Consider the following 20,817-nt stretch of genomic DNA (forward strand, 5'->3'; position numbering starts at 1 on the left):
TACATACGTGTATGGGTGTATGTATAATTATTCGTGTACATATGTCCGCGGTGTTTTGAACTCGGTAATGCCGTGGGTGCGTTAGGCCCAAGGAACTGCGCGGATCACTTCCCCCTGCGGCCTGTTTGTAATTTTTAAATATGTTTCTTATCATCTCAAGTTTAGGGGTTTGGGCGTTGATGAGTCAGTTCAGTCAGTCAGGACATTTTATCATTATGCTGCCAAAAGACCATGTCGATATAGAAGATGTATATTACAAAATTTTGAGTTTTTCCTTCTCGATAACAAACATCGAGACGCATAGTTTTTGGAGTTATAAACGACTGGAAATAAGGAGCTTATTAAAAGTTAAGCTTATATAATTAAAACAACTTTAATACATTTTTTGAAAAAATATATATTTATATTGTATTAAATTATAGCCATTTTAAATTCACATAAAATTAATAAGAGAAATTGAATTTAGTCTAAAGGTACATAATTGTACTATATAAACTGTTTATAATTGGGTTTATAATTGTAATATATAAATTGTCAATTATCAGTGCGTAAGTGATTGGGTGCGTCGACGCCTATGTGCGCACCCACGTGTTGGTGTCGTTGGGAGTTAACCTCCAAAGACTCCAAAACGAGTGCCACATGTTTTTCTTGCTACTGCTTTATTTAGGTACTGAGAAATGACGAGCAACTGCGATTTGATAAAGACAATCGAGGATGATCAGGAGGTGCCGGATTATTCGGAGAATTCGGACGAGGAGGACGACGTAAGCTGAAACGGAAGCTTTGTGTCAAAACGATACAAGCTATTCCTGTTAAAAACATTTTGCTTTATTTTACTTTTGTTTCGTAAAATGTTCTTTTTCTTTGTAAATATATCTTTGTTTTGTCTCGAGAGCTAATAATTTTCTTCCAAAATCAGTATCAACCACGGAAGCAGAAGAAAAAAGAGAGCAAAGACTTCGACAGTGGCTTCCAATTCACTGCTGCTGAACACAATCAGGATCCCTGGAATGACTTGAGCAAGTATATTAAACGCAAACCGAACACAAAATTAGATGACAAGATAAAGAAAGTCAGGAAAGAATATAAGCAGGTATGTGACGTCATTATCTGCAATCGTCATGAGATATGTTACAATAAATCTTAATGTCTTATGAAATATTTACTGTTAAAATTGATAAGATTATAAACAAGAATTTGCTATTATGATTGTTAGGCTGGAACAGAGGATGATCCTGTTAAAATTGAACCAGAAATAGACCAGGATGACGATACAATTTCTCTATCTGAGGATGAACTTAAAAAAGGTATAACTAGTTTTATTTATATAATGCAGAGCCGAAACAAATTTATGGAAATTACGATTTTGATGGATTTATATTTGCACACACATACTCGTGCATAACAGGAAATATTGATTATATTATTCATATGTCATATACATTTAATAAGGAATACATAAATACTTATCTCGCTTATTGATCAATTATAGATACCTTTAAGACCAAGGAGAAGAAAGGCAAAGTGAAAAAGTCTGTGAAAGAAGAGGACGAGGAAGTTGTCGATTTCGAGGAATATACAGATTCTCAAACGCATGCTACGTTTTATCAAATGAACTTATCTAGGCCTTTGCTGAAGGTATGTAATATCATTGCAATTACCTTGTAAAATAGTATTCAAGATAGTATATACACATATGAAATGTGTTAATATCTAATAAAAAAAAGTATAAAATCTATTTAAAATATAGTAGTATATAATGATTAATTTACAAAAACTTTACAAACTTTACAAATTTCTAGGCCATAACAACAATGAATTTTGTACAACCAACTCCCATACAATCTGCTACCATTCCGGTCGCTTTAATGGGTCGTGACATCTGTGGTTGTGCGGCAACGGGCACAGGGAAGACTGCGGCTTACATGCTCCCCACTTTGGAAAGATTATTATACAGGCCGTTGGACGGTCCCGCTATTTCGCGTGTTCTCGTGCTTGTGCCTACCAGAGAGCTGGGAGTGCAAGTTTATCAAGTGACAAAACAATTAGCTCAATTTACAACAGTAGAAGTTGGTTTGTCTGTCGGTGGATTGGATGTGAAAGTACAGGTAAATTATTTCATCCTCTGTTATATAACTTTTTTTAAATTATTAAAGCCAAAATTGGATAATTCATTCTTCATACTTTTTTTACATGCATTGTATAGGAAGGTGTACTGAGAAAAAATCCAGATATTGTAATAGCAACGCCTGGGAGATTAATCGATCATTTAAGAAATGCGCCTACTTTTTCCTTGGACGGTATTGAAGTATTAATTCTGGATGAAGCCGATAGGTAAAATAATTAGTGTACAAATATGTTTCCTTAGTACTGTGTCGTTATTAATTGATTACATATATGATAATAACTATATTTAATCAACTTTTTAATTTAAGAATGTTAGATGAATACTTTGCTGAACAAATGAAATACATTGTGAAGCAATGCTCAAGAAGCAGACAAACTATCCTGTTCTCTGCTACCATGACTGAAGAAGTCAAAGATTTAGCTGCAGTGTCTCTTGACAAACCTATTAAAATATTCGTGGATAGCAATCAAGATGTAGCCTTTAATCTGCGTCAAGAATTTATTCGGTAAAAGAAACTACTTGCAGTTATTATTGTTAATACATTATTATTATTTATTATATAAATATGATTTTAGCATACGTAAGGAAAGAGAAGGTGACCGTGAAGCAATCTTAGCAGCGTTAGTTTGTCGAACTTTCCACGATCACGCCATGGTTTTTGTACAAACGAAAAAACAAGCTCACAGATTGCATATTTTATTGGGATTATTAGGTGTGAAAGTAAGTAAAACATTAATTAGGATATAACAGAAAGTAGAGAAGAATAATATCTAATAATGAGTATAATATTAATTTATATAATGTCTTTTTTTCGTATTCAAGGTTGGGGAACTTCATGGTAATCTCACACAACCACAACGATTGGAGAATCTTCGGAAATTTAAAGACGAGGAAATTGACATTATATTAGCGACTGATGTTGCTGCAAGAGGTTTAGATATAAGCGGTGTAAAGACTGTGATTAATTTTGTGATGCCTGCTACTCTTCAACATTATATACACAGGTATGAAATAAAGCTTCTAACACATTGTTTACATATGAAAAAATTACGTTTGTAATTATTAGAGTAGGGAGAACTGCAAGAGCAGGACGTGGAGGTGTTTCTGTATCGTTAGCTGGGGAACAGGAACGTTCTTTGGTAAAAGAAGTTATCAAGCAAGCGAAAAATCCGGTCAAGAATAGGATAATACCGCCTGACATAATAGAAAAATATAATAAGAAATTACAATCCTTGGAACCAGACGTGGAAAGGATTTTGCAAGAGGAAAAGAGTGAAAGAGAATTGGCTAAAGTAGAGAATGAAGCTAACCGCGTTGAGAAGTTACTTAAAGTTGAAGATGGCAAGGATAAGAGAAGTTGGTTCCAATCCAATAAGGAAAGAAAGAGAGAGAAAGGTAATACAGCATATTATAATATAATACTTTATATCCCAATAAGAAAGATAGAGAAGAACAGCAATATGCTCCCTCCGGATTGTAAACTACTTAATTATATATTTTCAGATAATTTTCGATTAACTAAGAAACAAATTGGCAAAAATAAAAAGCATGAGAAAGAACCTCCCAATATAGTGCAAGAAAAAAAGAAAAAAGCACAAAATGAGCCTAAAAAGGATACAGCTGAGGATAGAGCTAAGAAAGAACTAGAAAAAATAGCCGCCTATCAAGCGCGATTAGCCAAAAAAAGTAACAGGCAGAAGAAAATTAGAACAGTTATGGATGAAAATAATCGTGGTTCTGCTAAAAAAGGTATAATTTCGTATCTGTAATTTCATATTTATATCAAAGGCGTCGTTAATTCAATAAATTGTTATTTTAGGATCATTGAAACGACCAAGATCATCGTTCGCCGCTGATTTAACAGATACGAGCAAAAAGGGTGTTAAAAGAATGCGATACGAGTACGTTTTAAATTTTTACTTTATCAAAATTTATATAATACATAATGTAATTTTTTTTTCCAGAGCAAACGTCAAGAAAAAACAGAACACATTTAAAACGCAACAGAAAAGTAAATTAGCAACGAAAGGAAAGGGCCAAAAAAAATCTTTTAAAAAGCGCTAATTTTGTAACATATACGCGGCACGCATAATTCTATGATTAAACACATACATACAGCGTGTTACTTAATTTGTTTTATTATAGAACCATTACAATACGCCATATGTCTCACAGATCGACAGATGAATAGCACTGATTAATTGGTTGTTTAATCAGATTATGTATATTTTTCGTAATCTATGACCTATTTAAATAAAATTGCAGTACTATGCAGAAAAGGATCGTACATTTCAAAAATGTTTTTATCGTATTCCAATTTCAATCAGCATAATATATATAAAGATATTTGCTAATTGATAATATATAGCATGAATCTCATCTAATAAGAAAACTGAATCTAATGAGAAAACTACACGAAAAAAAGAGAAATATCAATGATAATAAGAGAAAGAATGACATATTTTCATAGATTTGGAAAATATATAATTGTTGGAAAGTGCATTGTACTGTAATTTCTATGAAAAAAGGTAATAGGTATATGTTAATTCTATAATATTTATGCGATTTCAATCATCCATCACCATTCACGAATTCATGCGCCATTTTCATTCATGTTTAAATTTAAGACAGTTGAATGTTTAAGTTTAATAATTATAATGCTGAGAACTTAAATCTTTAAAATCTAGGCCCACTTTTTTACTCAAAACTCCATTCAAAAATTCATACTCAAAAATCTTCTATCTCTCTCTCTCTCTTTCTCTCTCTCTCCTTCGAACATTATATTTAATAAATAAAATTGAAACGCGTTTATCTCTTCACACTTGTAAATTGCAAGAATTGCATATACATTGACATAAATTAAGGTATTACGCAATAATCTTTCGCAATCGGTATAATTTTAATTTTATGTTTATTTATAAATACAAAAGTTGAAGGTTTTCGCAAGTTCTCGCAATATTCTTTTTTTTTTATTGTTACACATGATCACACTTAATGTGTATCAATCATAATAATCGCGACGAAAGAGTGTGGCGATAATTATATTATTAAACCAACAACTTTGGATCGCAAAGCCAATAGACACACAACTTCTTATCTAATATGTATCGTTTATGCAACAAAACTGTAGTATTCTCCTTGACTGTTTATAAAGTGACAATTTAATTGATATATCTGGGTATGTTTCTCTTCAAAAAGAAAGTTTTCACTTCAGTCATTTATTAATAAAGTATGTTGACAATATTTATATATACTTGCTTATTAACTGATACTATTTTTTAGTAAAAATCTTGTGATAGCGTTCATTAGACAGTTGCGAAATAGACAAAAAAAAAACGTTCATGTATCATAGTGCAAAGGCCTATCTACATAAAACGCAGAACGCGAGTCGCAAGCGCACACACACAGTCTACATGTCAATCTAACCTCTTTGTTAGATTGACATGTAGACTGTGCGTGTGTCTTGCGACTCGCATTCTGCGTCTTATGTAGATAGGCCTTAAAGTGAATAATGATCGTGTACCGAATAAGTTTCGATCCAGGAAAAATCTGTTATAAAATTTACAAAAAAATTTTCATTCTGACACGGACCATTTGAAGAAATTTTTTTGCTATATCGTAAATTACTTTAATGCATTTTATCAGTCACAAAAATAACGAAAGATAAACACGAATATGTATAAATTTGTCGTCAACGAATCAAATTATATTCACGGGTCCATATATTTGCGAAGAATTAATAAACTTTTCGTTCTATTTCTTTTTCTTTTTCTTTCTTGCTCACAAGTTGCAAATCCAGAGAACTCTTTGCATTATAAGCCTGACGTTACTGTGTCATAATCTTAACATCTTACACTCTAGAAATACACGAACGACTTAGTTAATTGTTATATATAACCAAAATATTCTGTTTTCTAATTTGTAAAGTATTTTTTAGATTCTTTAATTTTCTTATCATGTTCTTTAAGTCTTTCCCCGTCCCAATGTTCCCCGGGTATAGTCCGATCACTGAATTATTTATTTACTTTATCCGATTCCCTTAATGCCCTCTTCGCTGGTGGTTCCTCGATCTAAAACATGAAAAATAACATTAAACGCGCATTGCATTAAAGGATTTTTCGCAATCGAGAAGAGAACTTTTACCTCTTCTTCTAAACCAGGCAGTTGAATCCTGGTCTCTGATGCTTCCGCAGGCTGAAAATAAATTTATCTAAATACATGTTACATACACATTTTTCACACTTAAACACTAGGATATTTATAGGAAAGGGAAATTTTTAGCGAAAGAGCACACAACGTTATTCTAATATTACGTTCAAGTTACCTGGGCATCGATACATTCCACTTCTCCAACTTGCAGCTTGAAATAACAATTATACGTACTCGAGTATTAAATTTGTGTGATGTTCCATCACAATTATTTTGTTTTTAATTATTACCTTAATATAATTAACAGGAATATCTATTATTATTTGCATATACAGGGTGTTTTTTAAAAAACTAATTACAAAGTGCTATAATACAGCAGCGGCGCGCTCAAGCACACTACTAGATGCCCGGCTAAAAGACGGCGCTGATTGGATTAACTTTACTCAACAATCACTGTTTTATCAAGCATTATAACAAAAATGGTTTAGGACTTCTCGATTTATTTTTTTATAAAGAATAGTACTATGTAATTAGTGGGCGTTGTTTAAGGAATACCCTATACATTCAGTTCAATTTAAACAAACTAGAAATATCCGAAAACAATCGCAAAATTGTTTTAAAAAATCATCTTACCCTTGCATCTGTTTCATTAGGCCCAATGCCTACTTCCTTCTGTTGTTTGGATTTAGCCTTGCGCTGTAGTCTCTCATTAACCGTATGTGTATTGTGGAATGATCCCTTGCCTTTTGGATTCGTCATGTTCACTTGTAATTCCACAGGTAAGTAATTCTTCTGATTGTGCATTGTTTCGTCTGACCGTTTAAAATACATCGTAGGAATTCGCGTCTCACTCGGAAACTCCTTCATGTCGAAATTGGTAGTCTTGGTGTATATTACATTCATTGCCAAGTCACAAACAGCCCACAATTTCTGTACGTAACAAAAATTAAAATTAGTTCAATCGCGAATAATTATTTGGAATGAGCTAGACAAATCTTATTTATAATAATCACATAATTCATTTCGTTGTCCTCAGGTTTCAATGCGTCTTTGTGAGTCTTCATACGTTCCACGAGATTTTTGTAAAATCCGTAGCAATAATATTCGTTCTTCGTGATGAGAGGCTCCAAGATGAACCAAAGACATTGTTGAATAACTTTCAATTGGCTCACCATCATATGACTCGTAAATTCGGGGTCATGCGCGAGAACAGGTACCGCGAAAACTAGCATGTAATCCGGCAAAATATGGGGCAATTGATCTGAGAAATTACAAAGTAACGAAATTTGTGGATTAATTTGACGAAATGGTAAATACGACACTTAACAAAATTTGTTTTATTTAACGACTGTGTCTTATTTAATCTCTTACCCATAGCTCGCTCAACAGTACCCAATGAAAGAGTTTTCACATAATCCCTCCTTTTATTTATGTCTGTCTGCATATATGTCTTCAATACACATTTTAATCTCTTATCTTGTTCCTTGCCAGCAAGGGCGTAATATCCCATGAAATCCAGTGGTAGACATTTGTTTGGAATTCCTCTTCCTAAACCTTTGTGCAGCTTACCACCAAAAGCTTCTCTGACTTGAGGGACCTCGTCCTAAGTACCAAGTTGATATATTGAGATAAATTATGACTGAAATTTATTTTTCATTATATTAAACGTAAGAACAGATTCACGCTGAACGTACCACCATGAGTTGCGAAAGATTATAAAATTGTTCTGCAGTGAATTGATCGCCGACGCCCTTCTGTTCGCATATCTTCAACATTGAACAACCCGCTTGCAATCGCAACCAACTCATTTCAGCTTTGCTCAAACGTCCCTGTGACAGCAAGTCACCTTTGTTCACCATGAAAGCATTCAGCATTCTGAACGTCTTTTGCGCTGACAATACGTCGGACTTTAATCCTAATAACCAACGAGCCATGCACTTCAAGCCTTCCAATCTGCATCGCGTCTCTTCGGGTAATTCATCCTCTTTGCACCAATCTCCCTCGATAGCTTCGGAGGTTTGCTCGCTGCTTTCCTTCACTAGTAATTCTTTAACTATCTGCAGAAACAAAGATCATACCGTGTACAACAAAGTACTAAAATGCTGATTACAAGTGTTAACGTTATAACTGTTAACTTTATTGCACTTACTTTCCTGGACACCATATTTTTTATTTGTACTTGATATTTTTCTGGCAAATTATACGCTATGTGACCTAACGTGACTATAGACGTCCGATAATATTCCGACGTCGGCGTCAGCGTGTTTTTAATTCTCTCAATGATCTCGGGGAAAATGGTATCATGAATATTGGTCATGTTGACAAACAAACATCTCACAGCTTGCTTTGCCTGTTTCGGTGTTCCCGTCTCAGCGAAGTTCTTGCATATCTTTACCATAAGATCCATAATGTCCGGCGCCACGTCGCACAGAGGTTTATATTTTCCCAAGAACGTGAAGATAGAGAGAACTAACGGTGCTACCATCTCGTCCTCCAATTCAAGCAAATTGACCAATTGCATCAATATATCGTTATGCAGGAAATGCGGACCGAATACAAATGAAAGCATCTGAAATATTTCGGATAATGTACTTGTGCTCTTAGTTACAAAATTCTCTCTTAATGTATAAAAAAAAATTATATTAATTTACATTGAAACATTTATTTTTAGGATACCGAATTGTCGACTTACCACTAATAGTCTTAATCCTTTCTCCCCAGCATTATTCGGATTAAGACCGATTTCGTCTATCACGTTACCTCCCTTTAAACAGTCTAAGACGTATCCGATCAAAACCTGATTTATACATATACATACATATTAAACGTTTCTTCATAAATGAACAATAAAATAAAATAGACTCCGAAAGATAAGATACTTACTCGAATTGCCTCTTCGTCAATCATGACAGAGCTTACTCTTTCGAGCAGCATCTTAATTGTATTATAATATAAATTAGTCATAACGGGCTGTCCTAATTTTTTGAGAACCTTAGTTATCGTTTCAGCGCATTCCTTGCAGGAGACATTCGGTTGCACAATCGTTTCCATTTCCTGTAATAATCTGGCGTCTTTCTTCATATGAGAGCTAAATTTTTGAAGAAACTCCTGTACTTTCATGGGATCTGGCAGGAAGCGCGATATCTGATGAATCTTCGTCATTAGCTCATTTTTAGCGTCTGGTTTCTTCACAATGTCTATCCATTCAACTACTGCCCTTCGCACACTAAACATGTAATAAACTAATTTATATTAAAAGACATCTTTGTGGTAACTTGTAAATTAAAACAATTAATGCATAACATACGCAAGTTGGTGCTTCTGAAGTTCCACAAATGCTTTAGAAGCATGATCATCAATTGTACCTAAAAGATGGTACAATTTTTTCATTCTCTCTTCAGCTTGCAACTGATAAGGTACTAGGCACGTATTTAGCAATCTCTCCACCAGCAATCTGTCTTCCATGCCTGCCATATAATAACCATGTAATATTTTATCTTTTATCCAAATAACCGCTTTCTTTGTTGCCTGCGGCACGTCGGCATCGTTCAAATGTTTCTTGTATATCATAGCCAAGCCGGACATCGCCTCTTTCCGTATTTTAAACTGAAAAGATAATTATTAATAAACTCAAGCCATAAACGTAAGTATTAAATTTAAGTAGCTTTGTTAGATTTAATATTCTACCTTTTTGTCCAAAGTCCTTTCTTTGACAAATTCGAGCAAGTCCTCACTATCTGACACAACTTCGAAGTCCCGTCTGGCAGTTGTCACTATAGCCATAACGACTTCGTAGCGGACACTTTCATCGGCATCGTGTTGCCTCAGTTTCAAGGTATCCGTGATATCCTTCCTCAATTCAGGATGATTTAGCAAGAAGTGCATTGAATACTGCACACACTTATTACGAATCGACACGTTGATATCGTTGAATCGTCCCAAAAACGCCCGCCATAATTGTGTATGCTGTACGGCTAATTGTGAGCCCTTTTCGGAGAACATTCTAGCAAGCAATGCTACAGCGCCCAATCTCTCATTCTCAGATGAGGATTTTAATTTACATTCTAGTTGCGGAAGGACGGACAGCAAGACACTCGGACATATGTGATTCAACTCATAGATCAAATCGTATACCTTCTTGCAAATTTGTAAACTCTTCTCCTCCTTACCCAATATTAAGACATGATTGAAAAACTGTAAAACATTACGAAGTTTTAGTATTGTATAAGTGTCTCTAAGAAAATTGGCACATTTGTTTCTTGGAAGAAACACTCTCATTACTTACCGCTTGAATGTATGGTTCTAATGTATCGCTACATTTGATTACCAACTCTTTAGCCAGCAAATATGCATTCTTCTTTTGCGTCTTGTTTGGTTCTACGATATTCATAAGTATGATATCCAGAAGTTCGTTACTGACAATGTCAGATTCGGTAATAAGTGGGCATAAAACATCCAGCATGAAGCTTTTAACTTTACCAGAATGCTCGTCACTAAAAATACGTTGTATTAATCGCATCACATTGCAGAAATCTTAACAATCTGTTTTTTCTTTTTCATCTTCGGGTATACTCACTTCACAATTCTGAACATGAGGGAAAATAATGCGCAGAAAATCTCTTGGCAATCCTCTAGCTCAAAGCACATGTTGAAAGATTTGACGTAAGCTAAATTCTCAAGTAGATAAAAGTACCTCTTAAAAGCAGGATCTTTAGGATCTTTTAAACCTGCCAATTGTTTAATAAGGAACAGGAATATCGTTTTGACCTAAAAAGTCATATTAGAAACAGCAAAGATAAACTGCTTAGTTCGATCAATAATCAATGATTAATTCACGTGAATTATAACTGGAATATTTACCTGATCGGCATCTTTATAAGGAGCCTCTGGTGCGTAAACTCTTAAAACATCTGCGATGCAGCAAGCAATCAGTAATTGTACATCTTTGCTCTGATGCATTAAGAAGTGCTCTTCCGCCAAATGTAATGCCAGTGGTATGTATTGCTGATACATTCCCTCATCTTGTCCCATAGCTTGCAACGTGTGCGCTAGTGTCTACATAATTGTTACATCTTAATATCGTGTCTTACATAATAAATGTATTGTTTGTCACAGCGGTAAGATATGCCTTCCTAAGTATACCTTGAGTCTTCTGATCAGCTCATCTGGACCTAAATCTTCGGTGACTGATCTGCACCCTTGCGGGTATATTATTTCAGACATGGTGGCTACTTAGTAAACCAACCAAATGTAACCAAGCACTTTATCTTTAATGTATTCTAGAACACGGTCCAAATTCTGTAATGCAATATTTATCTATGTATAAAGATCTATAAGACATGATTTGAGTTGAAAGGGATTTATAATACAGGGAACACGATTTTGATATCTTCAACGATTTGTTTGATTTGTTCACAAGGTCTACGTTAAGTAATATGTCACTGATATCTTATCTCACATATACGCTATGTTTAACAGTACAATCTCGTTTTTCAGAAAATACAACAAACGGGTAACATTCAAAAGAGAAATAAGCCTTTAATCTATATAGATTTATATGAAACTATGAAATTCTTATAGGATACTTTAAATTGTGCTTTCTATAGATCGTTTTAGAAGAATTTACACAACATATTTATAATATACTCTAAAAATCTCACGTGATATAAAGCTCAATGTCAATGTTTAAGATACAACGCTGGTAATATCATATTTAAAAAAAAAGATTGTCGATTTAAATCACATTCTAATATATTTCAAGACAAAAGTGTCGATGCGATAACGATTTGAACAGTATTAAGTGACGATCACAATGAAAACTGGGGAAGCCTCTTTGCACGGGTGGTTTGGCAACATATTTCACGAGGGACGCCAGGACAGAGATTCACCTCGGTTAACGAAACAGTCGGGTGGAACGTGAGCGGGACAAAATACCGTGTTACTCGACGTCGTATCGGTAAGCTGACGGGCGTACTGATTATCGGAGCAACGGACAACCGTCGGAGGCCGTCGGTTTCGAGGTTATGTGCGCTCGCCGTGCACGTATACAAGCCACGACGTAAACAAGATTCTCGCGTAACGGGGACGGGGAGCCGCGCGAGGTGTGCTGGCCGAGGCCGGGGAACGCCGTGGCGGGAAAGGGGAATGAGCGGCGGCGACGCGTGGTCGTGCGTTACCTGGAGATATGCATAGGCGCCGCAGGGCCTGTGACCTGTGACACTGAAACTATCGATAAAGCAAATTATATCCCGACGACGGGCCGCCCGCGCCGCGCGGTGGAATCGCCTCTTTCACGGGGCCGCAGCACTCGCCACTCGTCTTTACGCACAAGCCGCGGCTTTTTCCGAACCGCCCTGGTTCTTAACTAAGTGCGTGCGTACCGCCCGCGACGTGATCCGCGCGACTTTTCGTAGACACTTGGCATGGTCGGCAGGACCGCGGCGTCGGTGGAGACTGGAGAGGAAAAACGGTGGCGAGGACGAGCTCTTCTCGTTCCAGTACGCGGAAGCGTGCCGAGCCGAGGGACGCGACAGCGCAATTCGATCGCCTGAAGTTCGCCGCGACCACAACGGCGCGATCAGGCGCGACGCGATCAGCGATAGCGATGCGTCGCTCTACTCGCTATACATCACCGGCCCGGCCTCGCCCCGCGTTCCCATTGGTGGACGGCGCGGCGCGAAGTTGCCGCCGCACGGCGCGCGATTTATCTCGAAGCTCGCAAGGCCCGACGTCGCCGCGTTTTCACCGAACCGCGACGCCGTTCACGCTTGACCCGCGGCGGCCAATCGACGTCGTTTCTCCCCTCTTCCCCCGCCGTGACGCGACGCGCGCGCGGCGACGAATCGCCGCCCGCGGACGCGGATTCCGTTCGAAAAATCGCCACGTCTCCCAATCGTGCTTCGAGTGTTCGAGTCGACGCGACGCGTTTAATTATTGGAAAACACGATACGCTTGAGCTTACACGCTTTATCCGTTTAAATTAGTTTAGTTACTTAGCTCTTTGGTTTAAATTAATCAAGTACAAAATGCGCAAGAATTATTACTCGATACGGACTCTTCTTCCCCTCATAGCCAACAATCCGACCCTTTGAATTTTTCCACTACTCTCCTCGCGGTCCTCGCTCCCTTTCCCCACCGTTCCCCGTTCGAAAACTCGTTGGCGATATAAACAGTATAACCTCCGCGGGGTACATTCTGAGATGATCCGTAAAAATCAGTAGAGATGTCAACGCAGCAGCGACCGTCGACCGCGGTTTTCCATCCTGCGACGTAAAATTCTTCCCAGGTCACGTTAGGTACCGGCAATAATTCTCGGACAGCTATGGAACTCGTGCGGAGTCTCGTCGGCCGCAACCTGAGACGAACGCTTCTGAAGGCGCCCGCGACACGCCTGCAACACGTGCGATGCATCAGGTACGCACGAAGTGAACGAAATTATGGATTGTTAAACGCTTCGAGCAATCTCACGTTACAACCAAGTAGCTATTGACGTAGAAAGTCTACATTTTCGAGTGAGGATGCACTACGACGCTGATTATTGCAGATCTGTTTTTCCTTATCCCGTTTATGCACATTATGGTCTTAGAAAAGAGAGAAGCAAAGGGGATCGTTACAATCTGTCGATTCAAATAATTTGCGTTGTTGAAATTAAGCTTTAGGAACCAAACTTTGGACCAAACAAGGAATATGAACACGAACGAATAAAACAAATGGATAATGCAGCAAATAAGAACTGTATTAATGAATATTTCTTATCAGTATACTAAAGAAAAGAATTTATTATGTTTGTGCGATTGTTCATTCTTGCTACCTAGTTTGGGCCTAGTTTGAATTTAGATCTATCTTTGTGAATTATGTAACTTGTTATAATCTGCTACGTTATGAATTAAATATGTGTGATAGAAATATTTGTATGTATATAAATTGTACTTATATATAATTATGTAACAATGCTTGCAATAAATATATTTGCAGATTGGCGGAAGTCGGCAAACTGGAGACGCCAAAGTTACAAGGGAAATATGACACGGGTCAATTAATTTTACACAGAGTCTTCGGTTACCGTGGTGTGATTTTATTTCCATGGCTGGCAAGAGTGTACGACAGAGATATATCTACTAAGAAGGATGAGTATGTATAGTTATTTATAATTATACAGATAAATATATCTGCTTGTTTCACATATAAATATCATATAGATAATCTGTGTATTTAATTACAGAAAAGATAACAGCAATTTTAACAGTGTTGGCGAGAAAGAAGTGAAAGGCAGGACGCACACGTTTTATCAAGTTTTGATTGATCAACGTGATTGTCCTTACATAGTAAGCATCATTCAGAACGTTGTTACAGTGATTAACACTCGGCGTAACATTTATATGCTTGCAGCGTGCTCAAACCGAGGCAGTTACTTTCCTGGGCAATCATGAGAGCAGTCGCAGCCTGTACGCCATTCCAGGATTGGATTATGTCGCTCACGAGGACGTATTGCCGTACAGCACGAACGAGAAAGCGGCACTGCAGCACGAGCTGTTCGATAAGTTTCTGACCTATCATCCAGATAAGGAGCCGTGCTTCGTGGCACAGGAGACTCTTCGCACGTGGCAGAAAAAGAATCATCCGTGGCTAGAGTTGTCGGACGTACATAAGGAAACGACCGAGAATATTCGCATTACCGTTATACCATTTTACATGGGCTGCAGAGAGAGTCAAACCACTTCTGTATACTGGGTGAGTTCAGTAACAAAAAGTCAAATGTTTCATTCCATTTGGAAAAGAGACCGAGGTTGAATTAAACGTTAATTCTTCGTTATATCTTTTCCAGTGGCGTTATTGCATCCGACTAGAAAACTTGGGTGAGCTGAGTGTGCAGTTGCGCGAAAGACATTGGAGAATATTCAGCCTGTCGGGTACGTTGGAAACCGTCAGAGGAAGAGGCGTAGTGGGTCAGGAACCCGTGTTATCGAAAGCTTTACCGGCTTTTCAATACAGTAGTCATGTGAGCTTGCAAGCTCCTAGCGGCCACATGTGGTAAGCACGATTACTTAGATTCTCGTCAACGAGAAAAGGTATTATTTACCGTAATTGTTTCCTCAACAACTCTGTTTTTTTTTTCAGGGGAACGTTCAGGATGGAAAGAGAAGATGGATATGCGTTCGATTGTAGAATACCACCGTTCTCCTTGGAATCGAAAGCGGAGCCATCCACCCCTACCGTAGAAATCTGATTCTTCAAAAGAGGAACGGATCGATAATTATAAGCAATGATTAGTTAGATAAATATATAACAATTATTAGGTGACGATAATATATAGTTTCAAGTACAATCGACATTGATCTAAGCGTGAGTCTTGTGATAACTTTTTGAAACTAATTTCACAGACTGTTTCAATAAAATTATACTGTACATATTACGCCCCGAAAACCTGAAAACCTGTTACAATCTCCGTGTAAAAGGATATCCTCTAATTGCCCATTTTCTAACGTGGCCTAATTTTGATGAAATTGATTTATGTAAAGAAAAAACTAACTCTAAATATATAACGAATATGTAAATACAGAGAAAAGATACTCGGTACGCAATTTTCGCAATTTTATTGTGTAAAATCACTTTTGCTTCAAAAGAATAAAAACTTTATATAATGCCAAGTAAGAGTGATTAAAAAAAAATAAATGAGACGTCGAAAAACTTAAAAATGATGAATGTGCAAAATAAATTTTTCACGATCTACATATTTTATATAATTTTATCGCGCTTCTGAAATGTTTATTTATCCCACGGAATGTGCCGGTCCGGGGAGGCCGCGCGCCAGTTTTCCGGGGAAAGTCTTGTGTAACCATTCGAAAAGATCCCCCGGAACGGAAAATCCCACTGATCGCGCATTTCGGCCGCCCAATCGGCCCAATGCGGATGCACAAAGGAGAGGGAGCGAGATAGAGCGACGGTGGATCTTGCTTTGTCTATAGATCACGGGATAAAAGCGAGGTGCGCCGTTTCCATAAACGCTGCAGCTGCAGGCCTTCTGAACGCAGTTGGAGCACTTGGAGCGCAGCGCGATCGCGGACTTCTCGGCTGTTCTTGGCGTCGCCTGTGGGTTTGCTCGAGCTCGCTCTCGTATCCGTTACGATGGTTGTTTGTAAGTTGCACATGTGCATGATAAGATCGAGAAAGTACCTCGACCCGCGACGAGAGTGGAACGGAAAGCGTCCTTTTCGGAGAATAGCGAATCGATACGCGGGAATGTAACTGACCAGCCTTAACCTTTCCGAATATGCCCGATTTTTTTTTGCCTCTCGGTGCAAGCCACACCCTCGGGCGCTATTAATAATTTTCAAAATCGGCGTCCCGCGAACCCCCCCGCCCCCGCTCCGTCGTTATCGGATCGCGCGAACGTCCGCGCGTATCTTCGTCTCGAACAAATATTTACCGACGCGACGATGATAGTGCGTTTTTTCTCACAGCACGCGGTTGACAATTGTAATTGTGATCGAGGCTGATAAGCTGCACGGAATTTTAACTAAATGTTTCTTCTCTCTTTTGAACAGGTCCACTGACTCCCGAGGTTCTCGATCAGCTGCGTGCAAAGTTTTATGCCGATAGCCGCAATGTGTTGGCGCAGAATGTCTGCACGAAGACGAATCCCATCGAGGCGTGCGCCTCGAGGAAGATCCTGGAGGAGACCCAACATGTCTTCACCCATAAGATCGAGACTGAGGGCAAGCCTGTGACCAACCAAAAGAACTCGGGAAGGTGCTGGCTGTTTGCCATCCTAAACGTCATGAGAACCAGCTTCATGAAGCAATATAATCTAGACGAGTTTGAGTTCAGCCAGGCTTACCTGTTCTTCTGGGATAAGGTCCGTACATGCCATTTTTGGGGCAACGTTGCGGCATTCCGCCTCGTCGTTAAGCCTACTATTACTACAATAGCCGTAAGATATAAACAGTAAAAAATTGACCAACCACAATTGATTGTAAATATATCCTGGTCTATAGCTTACAGCTTATGTCCTACTGCATAATCTTACGGCTATTGTAGACAAGCCTTTACGTAGACCCGGATTACAGCCAGCTATTTTTCTCTTGCAGGTAGAACGTTGCAATTATTTCCTGCATAATATCGTGAACACTGCGAAACGCGGCGAGCCGGTCGAGGGTCGTTTGGTTAACTTCCTGTTGACCGACCCCACCTGCGACGGTGGCCAGTGGGACATGATCGTCAACCTGATAACCAGACACGGTGTCGTGCCGAAAACGTGTTTCCCAGAGTCGTACAGCTGCGAGTCCAGCGTACGCATGAACAGCCTGCTGAAGAGCAAACTGAGGGAGTACGCCAAGGTTCTGCGAGATATGATCGATAATGGCGCGTCTGACGACGAGCTGAAGACGCGAATAAGCGAGCAAATGACGGTGATCTACCGGATAATCGGCATCTGTTTGGGTGTACCTTCTGAGAAGGTTACATGGGAATACTACGACAAGTCGAAGAATTACAATTGCGTGGGCCCGATCACGCCACTGGAGTTTTACGAGAACTACGTGAAACCTCATTACAACGTGAACGATAAAGTATGCCTGGTAACCGATCCACGACCGGGTAATCCTTACGGGAAGCTCTATACCGTGGATTGCCTGGGAAACGTCGTGAGTGGAAAAACTACCCGGTACAACAATCAGCCGGTGGAATTGCTGATGAAACTGTGTGCCGAGAGTATTAAAGATAACGAGCCTGTTTGGTTCGGTTGCGACGTTAACAAAAGATTAATAGATAAGCACGGTATCCACGATATAAAAGCTTACAACTTTGAGCTGATGTTCGGCACCGACATTCACGTCGGACTTTCCAAGGCCGATAGACTGCTCTATGGGGACTCTATGATGGTGCATGCGATGGCATTTACGGCCGTTTCAATAGATGTAAGCATTTTCGAATATCATTCTATATCGAACGCATAAGATAATTCGAGCGATATTTATTAATGATATATCTAACATATGAATGCTATTCTGTTTCAGCGCGAGGGTAAGATAAAGAAGTTCCGGATAGAGAATTCGTGGGGCGAGGATCACGGGCAGAAGGGCTACCAGGTCGTGAGCACCGAATGGTTCGCCGATTTCGTCTTTGAAGCGGTCGTGGATAAAAAATACGTACCCGCGGACGTGATGGCTGTTTTCAATCAGGAACCCATCGTTTTACCCGCCTGGGATCCCATGGGCACGCTCGCTCATTGATGTTAAAGTGATTTAACTAAATGCAATGGCAAGCCATTTTATTTCACCAGGATCATTTCAACGCATAACACGAGAAAAAGTATTTGATAAAAATTCCGGGGGCAGTGATTGTACAAAATATACCAATATTTTATACCTTATACAAGAGAATGCAGCAGTACCTATTGATAAGTGGCTTTGTCGTTCATATGAATTGTATAAGTCCGTTTCGTTTATTACAGTATACGAGGGTTCAGTTCAATCATCAAGACTGAATGTATGAGTTACCATATTTGAAATCACGAAATATCGTCGTTTTACGCGTGCGTATAAAAAAATACCGCAGTTTCCGTGCAACGTATCAGTGAAAACAGAGGAGTGTTGCGTTGCGTCGCATGCTTTATCTTAGTAGGCAATAATGTATCGGTCTTAAACGTAATTTACCGCTATGATTAACCAAATGGTTGTATCAATACTTCGTTTTTAACACGTGCGACAAACTACATCTCATACAAACAAAAATAAATAGACTGCAAACAAATTTCCTGTCGTATTGCATAACCTGCGATTTAATGAATTTTCATTATTCAAGAGCAGCAATTTACTGTACGATATAGCGCGCGTAGAGGGGCGCTCGTATTTCTGTGCGTGTTAATTATAAAATTTGCACACATGTACACATTACAAAATGAAGTAATAGAGAGATGGTATATATAGATAGATATGTAAAATTTAATAAAGACTTGCCGATATGATTAAAAAATTTTGCTCAACAAGTCGTCTTAACTTCATTGCCTACTGTTTCTCGCTCGATGTGTGGGTACGTAAAAGATAGTGTTGAAGAAACTTTGGAACCAATGTATGCTTGTAAAATAATGTATTATATCAATATGCTTGCAAAAACGCGGAAAGTAAATTTCCTAAACCTCGGAGGATATACTCAAAGTTTTCAAGGACTTCTTTTGCTGTCTGTATTGCTTGTAACTGTATCGCAATTTGGCCCATACACCCTGACACATGTTTTGGAGACGAACGTCCTTTTTCTTAATCGCAAATTTATAAATTTTTCGTATCATGTACTTTGGAGTGGTAAAGTTGCCGCGTTGAATGAAGCTTAGGGCAGCGTACAATTCGCAACGGGCAACAAGGAGAGGATTGTCAAGGCGCAACGCCAACTCGAACTGCTTCACCGAGATTTTCCCTGCCATTTTAGCCTGCGTGCAAAATACGTCGGATTAACGAAAAGCACGTTATATATAATTCGATGAAAAAGCTAGCCCCGCTTATATACTTGCACAGTGTTCAAATTCTTCTCCCAATGCGGAAAACGCTCCTCCAAGCGTGGACAGCCAAGACATAGCGTGATCGGCTTCTTGCCTCTCTACAACCATTTGCATTAATTTTTCGCTCCTAAGAAAATATAAATGTGAAAGACCGTAACGGTTAAAATCATACTGTAAAATCACCGCAAAAATCACTTGCCATTTGTAATCCAGGAATTGCTTCCTCGGTGTTCTCAATCTTATAAATATCTTCTGCGAATGTTCTATATCGTACGGCCTGTCGCACGCCGTCTGAAAATGTTTCAACACCCTCGTAGCGTTCTTACGGTAGACGTATGACTTCGACAGCATCGCGACATAGGCTGAGACGAGGTAGGAATTGAATCCTTTACGGTACAGACAGACTCGTGTGAATTTACACATACAGCTATCGTCGTCGTGCGGAAGCGAGGTGAGCCGTTGACCGCGTTCATCGTGCCTAGATACACTGTGCAATTTGACAGTGACATTGTCGTAAACCATGCGGTCTCTATATACAATAAGCTGCACACGATCATTCATCTCTTGTCTTAATTTACGAAATTCTATGATATTTTGCAGCATCGCACTGGGCATATTCCTCATGACACTGACGTCCATTTAACCGAGCTCATCGACGGAGGTGAAAAGCTTTGCGACTAATTACAAACTCTCAGTTCGAGGATCATCCGAAATCGAGCTTCGCAAACAAATTTGAACTCGTACGTCCAAATTCCATTGGCAATTATTCAGATCGTTCTCTAATGCGTCCATGACGCGTGGTACACGTCCACATCGGCGGCATCGCGCGGCACCAAGATCGTCGTTCGCGAGAATGTTCGCGGTAATTTGATGCAAATTGCCCTCGGTCAGCTGTTAAGGTCTGTTCTCTGTTTAGCTGAACTTCTTGCACGGTTCATCTTTTCTCTGTTTCTCTCCAACGTGACAAGAAAGAGAGGTAAGATGAACCGTGCAAGAAGTTCAGCCGAAAAGTACAGCATCATGCTCGATGAAACTAGAACGCGCGCTG

At 38.8% G+C, this 20,817-nt stretch overlaps 5 protein-coding genes across 7 annotated transcripts; 3 read left to right on the forward strand and 2 right to left on the reverse strand.

Moving 5' to 3' along the window:
* Positions 1-5: 5 nt before the first annotated feature.
* On the forward strand, positions 6-4,253 carry Rs1 (Dead-box helicase Rs1). Its single transcript, XM_077408714.1, has 14 exons — positions 6-123; positions 668-764; positions 920-1,093; positions 1,217-1,307; positions 1,493-1,638; positions 1,803-2,108; positions 2,207-2,334; positions 2,436-2,633; positions 2,704-2,848; positions 2,951-3,132; positions 3,195-3,523; positions 3,632-3,877; positions 3,948-4,029; positions 4,093-4,253. Exons 2-14 carry the CDS (start codon positions 678-680, stop codon positions 4,190-4,192), a joined length of 2,214 nt encoding a protein of 737 aa, XP_077264840.1. The 5' UTR covers positions 6-123; positions 668-677; the 3' UTR covers positions 4,193-4,253.
* Pds5 (cohesin associated factor B pds5) lies at positions 4,246-12,881 on the reverse strand. 3 transcript variants are annotated; one of them, XM_077408711.1, is made up of 17 exons: positions 12,454-12,881; positions 11,420-11,575; positions 11,138-11,332; positions 10,854-11,044; positions 10,563-10,770; positions 9,965-10,471; positions 9,585-9,883; positions 9,161-9,503; positions 8,970-9,074; positions 8,427-8,846; positions 7,972-8,334; positions 7,649-7,880; positions 7,291-7,538; positions 6,911-7,207; positions 6,453-6,488; positions 6,272-6,322; positions 4,246-6,198 (listed from the first exon to the last, which is right to left on the reverse strand). In XM_077408711.1, exons 2-17 carry the CDS (start codon positions 11,498-11,500, stop codon positions 6,142-6,144), a joined length of 3,633 nt encoding a protein of 1,210 aa, XP_077264837.1. In that variant the 5' UTR covers positions 11,501-11,575; positions 12,454-12,881; the 3' UTR covers positions 4,246-6,141. The 3 variants fall into 3 exon arrangements, with proteins under 3 accessions (XP_077264837.1, XP_077264838.1, XP_077264839.1); XM_077408712.1 differs by lacking the exon at positions 12,454-12,881 and adding an exon at positions 12,166-12,302; XM_077408713.1 differs by lacking the exon at positions 6,453-6,488 and having other exon boundaries at positions 12,454-12,880.
* A 284-nt stretch (positions 12,882-13,165) lies between these two features.
* Poldip2 (DNA polymerase delta interacting protein 2) lies at positions 13,166-15,853 on the forward strand. The gene is made up of 6 exons (XM_077408719.1): positions 13,166-13,690; positions 14,252-14,407; positions 14,499-14,601; positions 14,666-15,007; positions 15,102-15,307; positions 15,395-15,853. Exons 1-6 carry the CDS (start codon positions 13,599-13,601, stop codon positions 15,501-15,503), a joined length of 1,008 nt encoding a protein of 335 aa, XP_077264845.1. The 5' UTR covers positions 13,166-13,598; the 3' UTR covers positions 15,504-15,853.
* A 324-nt stretch (positions 15,854-16,177) lies between these two features.
* Positions 16,178-19,027, forward strand: LOC143898920 (bleomycin hydrolase). Its single transcript, XM_077408718.1, has 4 exons — positions 16,178-16,412; positions 16,822-17,132; positions 17,365-18,192; positions 18,292-19,027. Exons 1-4 carry the CDS (start codon positions 16,403-16,405, stop codon positions 18,505-18,507), a joined length of 1,365 nt encoding a protein of 454 aa, XP_077264844.1. The 5' UTR covers positions 16,178-16,402; the 3' UTR covers positions 18,508-19,027.
* Positions 19,028-19,346: 319 nt separating this feature from the next.
* On the reverse strand, positions 19,347-20,782 carry LOC143898923 (uncharacterized). The gene is made up of 3 exons (XM_077408722.1): positions 19,969-20,782; positions 19,782-19,896; positions 19,347-19,700 (listed from the first exon to the last, which is right to left on the reverse strand). Exons 1-3 carry the CDS (start codon positions 20,406-20,408, stop codon positions 19,407-19,409), a joined length of 849 nt encoding a protein of 282 aa, XP_077264848.1. The 5' UTR covers positions 20,409-20,782; the 3' UTR covers positions 19,347-19,406.
* Positions 20,783-20,817: the final 35 nt, after the last annotated feature.

Source organism: Temnothorax americanus, unplaced genomic scaffold (assembly GCF_048541705.1).
Source record: "Temnothorax americanus isolate GAGA-0224 unplaced genomic scaffold, ASM4854170v1 Scaffold249, whole genome shotgun sequence".
Lineage (NCBI taxonomy): Eukaryota > Metazoa > Arthropoda > Insecta > Hymenoptera > Formicidae > Temnothorax > Temnothorax americanus.